At 38.2% G+C, this 13906-nt stretch overlaps 2 protein-coding genes and 1 long non-coding RNA gene across 11 annotated transcripts in view; 1 reads left to right on the top strand and 2 right to left on the bottom strand.

Moving 5' to 3' along the window:
* Window positions 1-812, bottom strand: part of ANKIB1 (ankyrin repeat and IBR domain containing 1) — a 145126-nt gene extending 144314 nt beyond the window's left edge. For 2 of the 7 annotated variants that reach the window (XM_073898805.1, XM_073898806.1), the window contains exon 1: window positions 336-809. The gene's annotated coding sequence lies outside the window, so the exon portion shown is untranslated. Of the gene's footprint in view, window positions 1-335 lie in introns of all 7 variants that reach the window. The other 5 variants (XM_073898808.1, XM_073898803.1, XM_025872858.2 and 2 more) reach the window with 5 other exon arrangements.
* Window positions 813-903: 91 nt separating this feature from the next.
* KRIT1 (KRIT1 ankyrin repeat containing) overlaps window positions 904-13906 on the top strand; it is a 36690-nt gene continuing 23687 nt past the window's right edge. For 2 of the 3 annotated variants that reach the window (XM_025872862.2, XM_073898812.1), the window contains exons 1-5: window positions 904-1325; window positions 4700-4826; window positions 5765-5924; window positions 11649-11741; window positions 12867-12996. In XM_025872862.2, the coding sequence (XP_025728647.1) occupies window positions 4725-4826; window positions 5765-5924; window positions 11649-11741; window positions 12867-12996 (485 nt within the window). In that variant the 5' untranslated portion in view covers window positions 904-1325; window positions 4700-4724. Of the gene's footprint in view, window positions 1326-4697; window positions 4827-5764; window positions 5925-11648; window positions 11742-12866; window positions 12997-13906 lie in introns of those variants that run through there. The other variant, XM_073898813.1, reaches the window with a different exon arrangement.
* Window positions 8603-13906, bottom strand: part of LOC141373857 (uncharacterized) — a 92940-nt gene continuing 87636 nt past the window's right edge. Inside the window, exon 3 of the long non-coding RNA XR_012380212.1 lies at window positions 8603-8713. This is a non-coding gene — a long non-coding RNA (uncharacterized lncRNA). The remainder of the gene's footprint in view (window positions 8714-13906) is intronic.

Below are 13906 nucleotides of genomic sequence, written 5' to 3'. Positions count from 1 at the left end.
GGCGGGGGAGGCTCCGAGGTCTGGGATACAGAGAGAAAGAGAGAGAGGGAGGACACAGATCTTTGAGGACAGAGGGACAAGGAGATGCATCTGGCTGGGGAGGATGGGACGCGCCACTGAGACTTGCAAATTCGCTAGGAGAAAAGCCCCACGGGACCGACTGAGGATGTTGCCTGTTCAGGGATGGGGACAGAGAGGAGTACAATCCTCCACAAGAGGAAGGAGGCACATTAGTGGGAGACCCGTGAGGGCGTGAACTAGGCAGCGCTGAACTCGGAACCCAAAAAGGGTTGAGATAGCCTCATACACACTCGTACGGTGAAGCTGAGACTTACGGTTACTTCCCGGGCTGAGGGTAAGGGTCAGGTGGACCCCGCAGCTCTGCAGTTCTGCCACCGCCGTGGCCGCCTCTGCCTCTCGCGCGGAGCAGGTGACCTCAGGTACCCTCCCCACCCCACCCACCCAGGCGGGCGCCCCCTCCTCGCCCGCCCGGGTGCGCCCGCCGGGCAGAGGCTGCTGGGGCTGAGGGTGCGCACTAGAGGCCCGCGAGGAACGCTGCGTGAGACTGAGGCGCCCCCGACGAGGCTCAGATTAGGCGGGCGCCCCCCATCTCTCTCTGGCCGCCGCGCCGCCTCACTCAAGGGAGGGGAAGAGGGGGCGGTGGCTTTTGCCTCCGCCTCGCGGTCAAGTCCGGCTCATGCTCGAGCCCTGCGCGCGCGCGCGCAGCCCGGGCCGCCCTCCTCCCCTCCCCCGCTGCCGGCTCAGCCGCTGGTGTGCCGGCCGCTGCCACCCCTGTCCTCGAGGCACCGCCACCAACCCCAGACAGCCCGCAGCCCCAGCGGGAAGCAGCAGGAACGGCAGCAGCTCGTCCGTCGACCCGGAAGCTCTTCCGCCGCCAACCGCGACGCTGCAAGGGGTGTAAACCCGGAAGTGATTTCCTCGCCCCGGTAGCGGCGGGATGGGAAGCAAAGGACTTTGAAGACCTGGAAACCCCTAATTTCGGGAGAGGGAAGGACAATAAAGAACTAGTCGGCAAGAGTTTCTCCGAGTCCAGAGACCCGGGCTCTTGAGGCGCGTTTTGGAAAGCGCTGCCGAACACGCCAGGCGGCTTCTGGTGGCCACCAAGGGTTTTCCTGTCACAGGAAGTTAGGCCCGGCTGCTGGGAAACAGAAGGGAAGGAGGAATGAGAAAGCCGTGACGGCACCCGCCCCGCAGGTGACTGTCCGACCGAGTGAGTTGAATGTAGCGGCCCGGGAGGTGCTCGGCCGCCCTCACGGGTGAGACGAGGAGGAGCGAGAACCAGACTCCAGCGAGAGAAAACAGAGGTGGGAGGCTGAACTATCTCCACGACTAGTTTCCCCAGGCAAGGAATTTATTTCTTACTAGTAACGAAGAAGCTAGAGCCACTCTTGGGGTGGTAGCTCTTTGAGCAAAGAGGCGTGCAGTCCTTTCCTGGTAGTGGACGTTGATGGGTGGTGGCGGAGGAAAAACCTAGGCAGATTGTTTATTTTTGTCATTTCAGGGAAAGCGATTCACAACTTGTCATTCCGGTTCAACTCGCCTCTACACTTCTTTCCATCTTTTGAGGCTTTTGGCTTTCTTTGCTTTTTATTCATGGTGTTTTTTATCTTCAAAAGAAATCTTTGATGTAGCTGGCCTGACTCAGGATCTCCCTCCCGTTCCCTTCGCACTCTCTTGGAAAGCTTGTGTGCCTTCAGTTTGTTTGCAAATGCGTCTTTCTCTCTGCATCTACAGTCTCTTAACTGCTTTGATGGCCTTATCTTATTTGGGGGAAATGCCAAAAATACAAATATGTTTTCATAACAATATAAAAACAATTCACTCCATGATCTTTGCCCCTTAACCCCATGCTACTGTATTAGTTGGTTTCCATAAAATTGGGTTGCAGAACTACAGCAGCAGCTGATATATAGCATATTTGGATATGCTAAGGATGAAATCATGTTCCTCCAAATAACCTTAAATAACCTTGGTATTCACCGTAGGATTTCATTTGGTTCCCAATGCCAGTATTACTTATAGTTCCTTCTGTATTAGCCAAATTCATTGTAATTGTCTTAAAAAGCAATTTGAAGATTATTAAATATCTTAAATTACAGAACAGAATGTCACTTAACAGAAAGTCTTTGAAAATTATCATTGACACTTGTTGGCCCTGATAAGTGATGATTAGTAGAATTGGTTGAAGGGACAAGGAGAAAGCAAGCTAACTTAGAAGTAGCACCGATGGCTCTTTCCTATTCTACTTTATTAATACTTCCTCTCTTTGTAGCAAAAGGATGAGCTTTTTATGGTCAGCAAATCCCTGTAGAGGAATTCTTACTGACATTTAGTCTCCATCTCTTCTTTTTTAATGTTATAATGCTTTAAAATAGTGAATTGTTCTAGGAGAATGTGGAAGGATCAAGTAACTTAGCTACTCCACCTCAACTTTTTTTTTCCTGTAAAACAGGGATGATAATATCTACCTTCATCAAGTTTAGGGGGAATAAAATGAATTAATATATGTAAAGCACTTAGCATAGTGTCTAGCACATAATAAGCACTGTCGGTGTTAGCTGTTCACATTATTTTACAAACATTCAATGTTGTATTCAGAAAACAAAAGCAATAAAAACTTAAGGACAACCTGATAAAATCAAGGGAATAAAAATATGCTTTAGCAATGATTTTCAACTATGTGGACAGAAACGTTTTGTGGGTTTGGCTTGGTTTGGTTATTTAAAGTTGACATGGGTTTAAAAGATTGAGAAACATTGCTTAAGGATGGAAGAAGGTGGATCATTTTCTGTCTCAGGAACATTTTACAGAGACCTAAGATAATGTCCCAATTTTTGGTTTTTATTTATGAAGATACACTTTCCGATCATTGCTGGTAATTTCTGTTAGCATGCACGTTGCAAACTGGTAAATCCTCTTGTCAACTTTGACTTCTGCTAATTAAATTTACAATACCCATATTCACCTACTGAATCTTCTCTTTTTCTCTGGTGTAAAAGGCTTTAGTTTGTTAATCAGTACTCAATATAGCAAATGGTTTTATTGAAGATATTATTTACATTTTGTTAAACAAGACTGTCTGGTATAGCAAAGAAATGTTAACAAGCCTGCCCCATGGGAACTAAATGGCATTTGCACACCTCCCCTTTCCCAGTCATAGTGATAACCAGAAATGTCCCTACACATTTTCAAATGATCCCAGGTCACCCCCAGTTGAGAACCACATCTTCATATTTGTAAGGCCTCATTGCTTGGAACATTATTATGCCTAAGCATTTTTCAGAATCGAATGAGCCATAACAAAATGCTACCTATTTCCTATACCTAGTCACTTGAACCTTTGTCTAAAACTCAGTCTAAACATATTGCTGATTTTAGTTCTACCTTTCTCTATTATTTTTATTTGAAGTTAGTCTTTTCCAGTCTCCCTGCATGTGTTTCTGCCTTAGCAGTTTTGCCTTGATATGTTAGTAGCTTTCATTCTTTTCCTAACTTAAGCCTTTGTTTTCTTCTTTCATGTCACAGGGTATATGTATATTTCAAATATTCAAGTATGAATATTTCTTGAAAATCAATTTTTAGAATCTTTCAGGGATATGTTTACATTAAATGGTATAAAAACAAAATACTATAACCCTCATGGTTATGCCTTTTTCTATTAATCATATTTGTTTATCTTTTAAAAGTTGAGTGTACTGTGCAGTACTAAGTATTCCAGAGAAATGATGAATATTAATAAAGCATTTTCCCAGATTTTTTTTTTTTAATTGTAAGTTGACCCTCACAGGAATTGGTTGCTTTAAATTGTGTTTAGAAGACTAAGGATTACTTGATTTCTCTTTTGGGTGCTTAATAGAAAAAAAAAGGTTTGTGTAATTGTGATACCTATGTTATACAGTGTATTCACAATACATTGTCTTTTTTTTAAACAAGGAAGTAGTGCTTGAAATACAAATGCTTGTTGGAAATTCCTCAGTGGATTCCTAAAATTAGTCTGGGGGAAGTGTGTGTGTGTGTGTGTGTGTTTGTAAGTAAAATATATATTTGGAAGAAAATGTTGGGAGTTATCTAGGGAATTGGTAATGGAAGTGGAAAATACTCGTAAGTCAACATCAGAAAGATTTTATCCACTGACCACATGTTTTTGACTCTGTGGTAGTCATCTCTAAGGAAAATCATAAGGTATACGTTAGCTTATCCACATGTCAAATATCAAAGTTCTTTCAAAAGATTTTGGAAAGAATGTCCATGATAGCTGCCTGTTTCCAGCTTCCAAACTATTAACAGTATGACATTTACTTGTGTCATTTATGAAATATAAGTGTGTAATATTCCAAATCACTCTTTCAGGTCATTATTTGCTTAGTATTTAGAAGACATTTTATAATCATACCACTTTTTTTTTTTAGGTCCAAAAGGCAGATTCTTATACAGTTTAGACATACAAAAGTATGCATCTCCATTAAAATTTTTTTACCTTTCGCAGAAAAAGAAAAAGCACCAAGAAGAAATCTTAAAATTATAAGCTAAGGGTTTGAATGTTCAGGGTTAAGATACAGTCATCACTAGCTTGTCTTTTAGGTAGTATATATATTCCAAGATAGAAAAATAAACATGTTATTTTTAAAATTGTTTTTCAAAGTGATTATGCTGATTATGTGTCTTTTAATATTTCAAGGTATTTCTGTTTGTTTTGTAAAACAATGGGAAATCCAGAAAACATAGAAGATGCGTATGTTGCTGTTATTCGTCCAAAGAATACTGCCAGTCTCAATTCTCGGGAATACAGAGCTAAGTCATATGAAGTGAGAACATTTACTAACATTTTATTTGCTACCACTGAATGTCATTTTCATTTACATAAAGTCTTATCATATCCTCTAAATTCTTCTTGACAACCTAGATCTTGAAAAGGTAGAATTGATGCTCCTAGATCTCTGCCCATCACTATATGTCTTTTTGTCTGTTGCATGCTTTTTGACCATTTTTCTATTGATTGATAGGTATAAATTATTAGATATTAAAAGGTAGTCAGTGGAGTTTTCCTTATATAGATTTAGTTTTTAGTACAATTTATGAAATGGCTCTCAAAAATTAAAAAAAATTGCAAAAGTCAGCTCGTTCCAAATTCAATGTAAATATTATTCTTGGTTATTTCCCTAAAGAACTGTTTTTAACAGTTCATTTTAAAATATCTTTCTACCTTTAATTAAAGTTTTAAGCAATTAAGTTACTTCTCTGTAGTCCTGAATTGTATTAAATATATTAGTAAATGTGATTGAAGCCAAAAAACTCCCGAAAAACCCTAAAACACAATTATCTTTTTTATGCAACAGATTCCAAGCATCATAGAATACTTCTAATCTAACCTAACTCCAACTAATTTCTCTAGCACTTTGCTCACATTGCTTTTTTAAGGTTAGTTATCTGAAACCTATTAGAGGATATTGCAGAGGCTCTCAGGAGGCTGCTGTTTTCAGCAGTGCTCTGTTTTACTAGTTCTCAACCCTGGCTGCACTGTTGAATCATCTGGGGAACTTTAAAACTTCCAGTACCAGGGCCCCCCTCCCCAGACATTCTGATTTAACAGGTCTAAGATGAAGCTAGACATTGCTATTGTTTTAAAAGCTTCCCCCGATATTCTAATATGAAGCTGGGGTTAAGAAAGACTGCTGGCTTATTATATTCTAGGGCAAGTAAACTTTATTTTAAACTTTCTCTCTTTAAATTTTTCTCATCTAAGATTTTGTTGCATGAAGTTCCCATTGAAGGACAGAAAAAAAAGAGAAAGAAAGTTTTGTTGGAAACTAAACTTCAAGGCAACAGTGAAATAACACAGGGCATATTGGATTATGTAGTAGAAACCACCAAACCAATTTCTCCTGCAAACCAGGGTATTAGAGGTAGGAAACATTTTTCTTGTTTTTTTTTTTTTTTTTTTTAATACAAAGTTTGCTTTAAATGCTTGTAGAGAAAGATACTTTTAAAAATGTATTAAGATCAGTTTCTTTTGGGTTGCCTGGCTGGCTCAGAGTCATTAGTGTGAGACTTTTAATCTTGGAGTTGTGAGTTCAAGTCCCATGTTGGGTGTAAAGATTACTTAAGAATAAAATCTTTTTTTTTTTTAAAAAAAGGGGAGGATCAATTTCTTTTTATGTTCCTTTCCATTTAAAAAAAACTTGAGGGGCGCCTGGGTGGCTCAGTCATTAAGTGTCTGCCTTCGGCTCAGGTCTTGATCCCAGGGAGACCCTCATCGGGCTCCCTGCTCTGCAGGAAGCCAGCTTCTCCCTCTCCCACTCCCCCTGCTTGTGTTCCCTCTCTCGCTGTGTCTCTCTCTGTCAAATAAATGAATAAAATCTTTAAAAAAAATAAAAAATAAAAATAAAATAAACTTGAGGGGTGCCTGGGTGGCTCAGTCTATTAAGCGTCCACTTCTTGGTTTCAGCTCAGGTCATGATCTCAGGGTTCTGAGATCCAGCTGCCTCTTGCTCCGCACTTAGCGAGGAGTCTACTTGAGATTCTCTGCCTCTCCCTTCCCCCCCCCACACCCTGCTTTCACAGGCATGCACTCTCTCTCTCACTCTCAAATAAAATCTTTAAAAGAAAACTTGAAAAAGACTCAAAACATCTTTTAAGGTATAGCAAAGCCTTTCAAGAAATAACTTGACTGAGCCTGGGTAGCTCAGTGTTTTAAGTGTCTGCCTTCGGCTCAGGTCACGATCCTGAGTCCTGGGATCCAGTCCCACATTGGGCTCCCCAGAGAGCCTGTTTCTCCCTCATCCTCTGCCTGCACCCCCCCCAGCTCATTCTCTCTCTCAAAGAAATAAATAAAATCTTAAATTAAAAAAAAAGAGGGGCATCTGGGTGGCTCAGTCATTAAGCATCTGCCTTCTGCTCAGGTCATGATCCCAGGGTCCTGGGATCGAGCCCCGCATCGGGCTCCCCACTCACTGGGAAGCCTGCTTCTCCCTCTCCTGCTCCCCCTGCTTGTGTTCCCTCTCTCACTGTGTCTCTCTGTCAAATAAATAAAAATCTTTAAAAAGAAAGAAAGAAAGAAAGAACTTGACTGTAATGTTTTTTAAGTTGAAAAATAGTTAAATAAGTTACAGTGTTAATGATTTGTTCAGTAGAGATAGGAAACCAAAGAGTAGCTTGAAAACAAAGAGAAAATACAAATCACTTTTGCAAGAAGTATAGTTCTCTAGTTAAGTATCTTTGAACTACTATTTTTATTTTCTACTTTAGGACAGAGGAAACTAAAAACCTTGCTTCATAACTAAGTGAAAGTTAAGATTCATGAATTAGAATCCTATAAGCTACCAGGTAGCAGAGGTTTCTTCCTGTTTAGTCACAGGAAGAAGACCTTTTCAAAAAGCCAAACTGAATTATTGAAGTATTAACCTTAAAAGGTTCAGGCCCCATTTAAAATATTAGGTAACATATAGCCTAGGAAACTGTTTAAAAATTAATGATAATTTTCTCAGGCTGTAGCCTCACAAGAAGTGGATAGCAGTTAAAAGTTAGAGAAATTATAAACTCTATCCACTATTCAGACATTATCATTAAGACGCTAAAGCTAATTTCAAATAGCTGTTGAAAACAGTTGTAATGAGGTAAAGCATACCTCTCTATGCCTACCTTTTGTTTTTTTAAAGCTTAGTGGGGTTTTTTCTTCTGTTAATCTTTCTAGAGATTGTCTAATTTATCTGTTTTGGTAAAGAGTCTGTTTTTGTTGCAGAGATAGGGCTGAATCCTGTGATTCAAGTTATTTTTTTGGGTATTTGTTCTATAGAGATAGCTGAACTGTAAGCCTCTGATTCATAATTTTTGGAGCTATCATTCACCATTTTTTACCTTCCCAATAGGTAACCTCCATAACAGGGCCTGAATGGTTGGGGCTGTAATCATTGTAACTCAACATTATAATAAGTTACTGCATAACTTTACAGATCCTTGATACACATTCCGAGTCCCACAAAGAGAATATCCTTTCCTTAATTATCAGATTGACTTTTTAATAAAGTGATCTAGAAATTGATCTTAGCTAAAAAGGGGACTCTCCTTATGGGTGATCCAGGCATGTGAAAGGCTCTTTTTGGATGCCACAGATTTGTCAGTCTTTTCTACCTCAGTCTTGGCCTTCTGATCAATTTCATCTAGACTTGTTTTACTGTTGCTAAATTGTTATAGTTATCAGGATATATCCTTAGATCAAATTCCTGAGACATATACTAAAATCATATATTTGAGCTAAGATAGACAAGTCATAATTAGCTATGAATTAGCCAAATTCTATCACTTGGTCCATTCACCCAGAAGAGGGATGAAAGTGGTGTCGGTGTTAACAAAGATGTCCTCTGGCCCAGAGAAAGGGGTAGTACTCTTAGAAGATTTTCTGACAGCCTTTAATAAGAGAAATTAAAATGGAGAAGTTAAACTAACTAGTTATATTAATGAGTCATACCAGATCCTGACTATCCTATTTATTGAGTAATGTATGAAATATTTTTATAGAGTAAGAGGATACCTTATATAAGCATCACATAAAAATCACAAATGACTTTATAATAGCAGTGGTTATGCCTTCCCTTTTTGTGTAGTGCTATGTATCATTTATAAAGCATCACCACACTTACTTATTAATGAAATTCTTAAATTGGTCCTGTGAGTTGGTATACAGTCATTTTCACATCTGTAAATGGAAATGCACATATAGGTTGTTATCTGTTAAAATCGTATTCCCATTAGTGGAGGAGTTAGGACAAGAATCCTCATTTCCCAACTTGTAGTCAGTGCTTTTATTTTTTTTCCCCACAAAAAATCTCATTACATCTATAATTTGCAAAGTAGGCAGTTAAGCAATGGATCAGAACTGAGTTTAGGGATGCAGCAAGGCAGGAAAGATTAAGTGGGACAATGCCTTGGGTTAGACAAAAGAAATTGCCTCTGAAATGAGATGTTATTCTGTATCTAACACTTATATTTTCTACAAATGTCCAATTTGTAAAATAATTGTTTGGGGGCTATAATAATGGCTATAATAAAAATATCGAGTCCATTATTTTGTGCATAAATGAAGCTGCTTGAACTATTATATTACCTACTTGTCCATAGAAGGCATCCAGCCAGACATTCCTACTTGGGTCAGGAACAAGGTTCTCTATCATGGAGTGGGAAGATTGGAAGAGTTGATAAAAATAATGGTAAAGGTGTCTAGATGAGAAGTTTTAAGTGCATGCCTTGTAGGTTTTTATTTATTGCTCCCTTGCGGCCAAATCAGGAAAAACAGATTAAGAATGGAGGTTACAGTTCAGAACAGTAGTTCGTAGCCCAATCAGATTTTAATAAAAACTGAAATTGAGGGGGCACCTGGATGACTCAGTCTGTTAAGCATCTGCCTTTGGCTCAGGTCATGATCTCAGGGTCCTGGGATCAAGCCCCCTGTCAGGCTCCCTGCTCTGAGGGGAGCTGGCTTCTCTCTCTGCCCCACTCCCCTACTTGTGTGTGTGTACGCGGGTGCGCACACTCTCTCTCTCTCTCTCTCTCTCTCTCTCTCTCTCTCTCTCTCTCTCATGCTCTCTCGAATAAAAGTCTTAAAAAAACCCAACAAAACTGAAATTGAGGGTGGAGGTTGAATGTTAAGTGAAGGGCTACTAAACTTTAAGACTTTGCAACTTATGGGGTGGCTCAGTAAGTTCAGCCTCCGATTCTTGATTTTGGCTTAGGTCATGATCTCGGGATTGTGGGATCCTGCCCTAAATCAGGGTCCCTGCTCAGCCAGGAGTCCGGTTCTCCCTCTTCCTCTGCCCTGACCCACCTTGTGCTCACGCACGTGCACTCCCGCTCTCTTGCTCAAATAAAATCTTTTTTAAAAATATTTTATTTATTTATTTGACAGAGAGAGAGAGATAGCGAGAGCAGGAACACAAGCGGGGGAGTGGGAGAGGGAGAAGCAGGCTTCCTGCCGAGCAGGGAGCCTGATGTGGGACTCGATCCCAGAACTCTGGGATCATGACCTGAGCCAAAGGCAGACGCTTAACAACTGAATCACCCAGGCGCCCCTCGCTCAAATAAAATCTTAAAAAAAGAAAGGAAAAAAAGCAAGCAAGCAAGCAAGCTTCTCTTCTAGAGTGAGTCAAGACCAGTACCATAAATCTACTGGTTCATTGTCTACAGAATGATGTCCATTGTTATCGGAATGAACAGTTTTTATTAGGGCATATAATAAAATTGGCTATATTTTAACTCCTCTTAATGCTGCCTTTTAAAAAATTTTCTAGTTCTCCCCCAAGAAAAGGCAGGGGGACAAACCAAAAAACACTCTTAACTATAGAGAACAAACCAATGGTTACTAGAGAGGAGGTGGGTGGGAGGATGGGTGAAATAGGTGAAGGGGATTAAGAATATACTTATCTTAGTATGATGAGATTATGGGTGATTTTCATATCCCTAATGTCCTTATGATACTTTTTATTTTAAATGAAATTGATTTTTAAAAGCAAAATTAGCATTTAATAAACATATATTTTCCTTATAGCCTCTTTTTTTTTTTTTGGTCCTATGCATTGCTAAAATATGTCTGTGTGTCACTCATCCAACAAATATTTATTGCCTGAATTCTACATGCCAGGTATACTATGCTAGCCAATTATGGGAATAGATGTTGTTTTCACTTAATGTGATTTTACATTTATATACTCGCATATATGTGGCTTCATAGTTTTTGAAACCTCATTCAACATAAATGTACTCAAAATTATACAATATTATTGGTTATGTTATTATTATGTATTTCTAAAAGTATTTGATTCATACTGACATATTCCTTTCCAAAAGTTTAGATAGGCATATGCACTTCTACCAGCAATATCTGAAAAAGCAAACATTCTTCCAGGGTACCTTATCTTATATTTTAAATTGCCGTCTTTTATAAGTTAAAACATTCTATATCATTACTTATTAATTTGCTTTGTTTGGTTTCTAGTGAGGATGGTGTTTCTAAAATGTTTGTTAAAATTTGTAATTGCCCACTTTTGTGAATTGCCTCTATAGAATTTATCTATTTAGTGATTTTTTTCTTAATTGTGTTTTTTTTGTGAGGATGGTGATCTGTTATTTTGATGCATTTTTAAATACTACACTTTCTTCTTTCATTTGATGTTTTTATAACATGCAAAAGTTTAAAAAATTTTGTGAGCACAGGGGCGCCTGGGTGGCTCAGTCGTTAAGCGTCTGCCTTCAGCTCAGGTCATGATCCCCAGGGTCCTGGGATCGAGCCCTGCATCGGGCTCCCTGCTTGGCGGAGAGCCTGCTTCTCCCTCTCCCACTGCTTGTGTTCCCTCTCTTGCTGTGTCTCTCTGTCAAATCAATCAATCAATCAATCAATCTTTAAAAAAATAAAATAAAAAATAAAAAATTTTGTGAGCACAAAAAAAAGTATACTTATCTTGATGAGCACTGAGTAATATATGGAATTGTCGAATTGCTATATTGTATACCTGAAACTAATACAACACTGTATTTTAACTGTACTGGAATTAAAATAATTTTTTTTCTAATTCTCAAGGAAATTTATAAAATTTAAAAGCCCATTATTTTTATCTTCACTGATTTTTAAAAATGGTTAGGAAAGCGAGTGGTACTAATGAAGAAATTTCCTCTGGATGGGGAGAAGATGGGCAGAGAAGCAGCATTATTTATTGTTCCATCAGTTGTCAAAGGTAAAGTCTAAGTTTTATGAATCTTTATGTACTCTTGATGCTAAGTTAAAGTCTACTGAGGAATTTAGTAACTCACATTCATAGTTACTACTATAATACTGTTTTAAAATACCTATTTTTCAGTTAGTAGTTAAGATGAGGAAATTTATTAAAAAAGGTATTTTGATTTTAAAGTAATATTCAGCCTTCTGGACTAAACAGTAATGTTTTTATTTCTGGTTTTAAAAGTAGAATAAAGAAGTGAGGAGGGAAGCTATAATTGAAATTAAAAATTTCCAGGTTATAATAAGGGATTTTTTAAAGGATATGACTAGAAATAGATATTTTAGTATTTTAGAACATTAACAGACTATGATCAGGACCTATCTGGTATTTGGCACAAGAAGGTGTTAATAATAGTTCTAAAATACTCTGCCTGACAGTATTAGTAGTATTTAAAGAATTTAGATCTAATGTAAAAATTTAACTTGAGCCTTTGACATCCTGGAATAATTGAAAAATATTATTTTTCAGTGCAGACCTTTCAGCCTACTAATTTTGTGCCTTTGGACAAATCACCTTTTTAAGCCTCAGCTCTATTTGTAGGATAGGTATCTGCTTCTACTAAGTTCATTGTGCTCAAAGAATTCAATGAGGTATTAGATATGAAAACCACTTTGGAAACTTTAGAGTACTGGCCTCCTATAAGGCAGCAATAAGACTGATGATAAATTAATGACCCAGTGTGGATATGCCATCATCATGCTGCTCACATAGTACTTATATGTATTTTATGAGCCAGCTCTAGCATTCCAGATATATATATTTTTTCCCCAGCCATACTTAGGCTAAAAAGTACAATATTTTAAAATGGTGTTGGAAATCTTATTAATCAGAGTTGTACAATATTGTTGACGAAGAGAAAGAGGAAACAATTTCTGCAATCCTCCAAGAATATAGGTCTTCTAATTCCAAATGGATAAGGTCACAGAACTGGTCATCAATTTAATCAAGGTTTTCTATATCCAAATCTAAAAGAATTCATGTTACACTTAACTACTTTTTAAAATATAATATATAATTTTAAATGAAAAACATGCAGTTGTAAACCTTTTATATGATGGCATTATTCATTTTCTTTTTCAGATAATACTAAATATACGTATACTCCAGGATGCCCAATTTTTTACTGCTTACAAGATATTATGCGAGTCTGTAGTGAATCCAGCACTCATTTTGCTACACTTACAGCAAGGATGTTAATAGCCTTGGACAAGTAAGAAATGCCACTAAAAATATTTTTTTAATAAATCAAATACAGGTTCATAGTAGAAATTAGCTCTGAGAGAACAGAAGAAAATAATAAAATTAATAATATATATGTAACATAATGTTAAGTTTTTGAAGTACAATATAAAAATGAAAAGCCCCAAAGACAAGATTGTCCTGGTTTGCTTGCAACAGCTAATCTTTTTTCAAAAATGACAAACACTGCCCTGGATTAAGAATTAAGATTCCTTGGCGCCTGGGTGGTTCAGTCGTTAAGCATCTGCCTTCGGCTCAGGTCATGATCCCGAGGTCCTGGGATCAAGTCCCGCATCGGGCTCCCTGCTCGGCAGGAAGCCTGCTTCTCCTTCTCCCACTCCCCCTGCTTGTGTTCCTGCTGCTCTCGCTATCTCTCTCTCTGTCAAATAAATAAATAAAGTCTTTAAAAAAAAAAAAGAATTAAGATTCCTTATTATAAAACTAATTTAGTTTTTGTTTTTTTTTTAATTTTCAAGTTGAGTTACCACTGCCTTTATATCCCCTCCTACTTTGCACTAGTTCCCTTATTTCCATCCTTTCTCCACTATTTTAATAGAATTATGTCTTTAAAAAGAGTTAATCCTAGGAAACAAACTGCGGGTTGCTGGAGGGGGGGAATGGGGTAACTGCGTGATGGACATTGGGGAGGGAATGTGTTGTAATGAGCACTGGGTATTATATAAGACTTATGAATCACAGACTTGTACCCCTGAAACAAATAATACACTATATGTTAATTTAAAAAATAGTTAAATATTGTGTAAGACTGATGAATCACAGACCTGTACCTCTGAAACAAATAATACATTATATGTTAAAAAAAAAAAAAGAACAAGATAGTAGGAAGGGAAAAATGAAGGGGGGGAATCGGAGGGGGAGAT

The sequence above is a fragment of the Callorhinus ursinus genome, unplaced genomic scaffold, assembly GCF_003265705.2.
Source record: "Callorhinus ursinus isolate GAN/ISIS: 27379988/994484 unplaced genomic scaffold, GSC_fseal_2.0 scaffold12, whole genome shotgun sequence".
In the NCBI taxonomy this organism is placed as follows: domain Eukaryota; kingdom Metazoa; phylum Chordata; class Mammalia; order Carnivora; family Otariidae; genus Callorhinus; species Callorhinus ursinus.
This window is presented reverse-complemented; position numbering and strand designations above follow the sequence as displayed.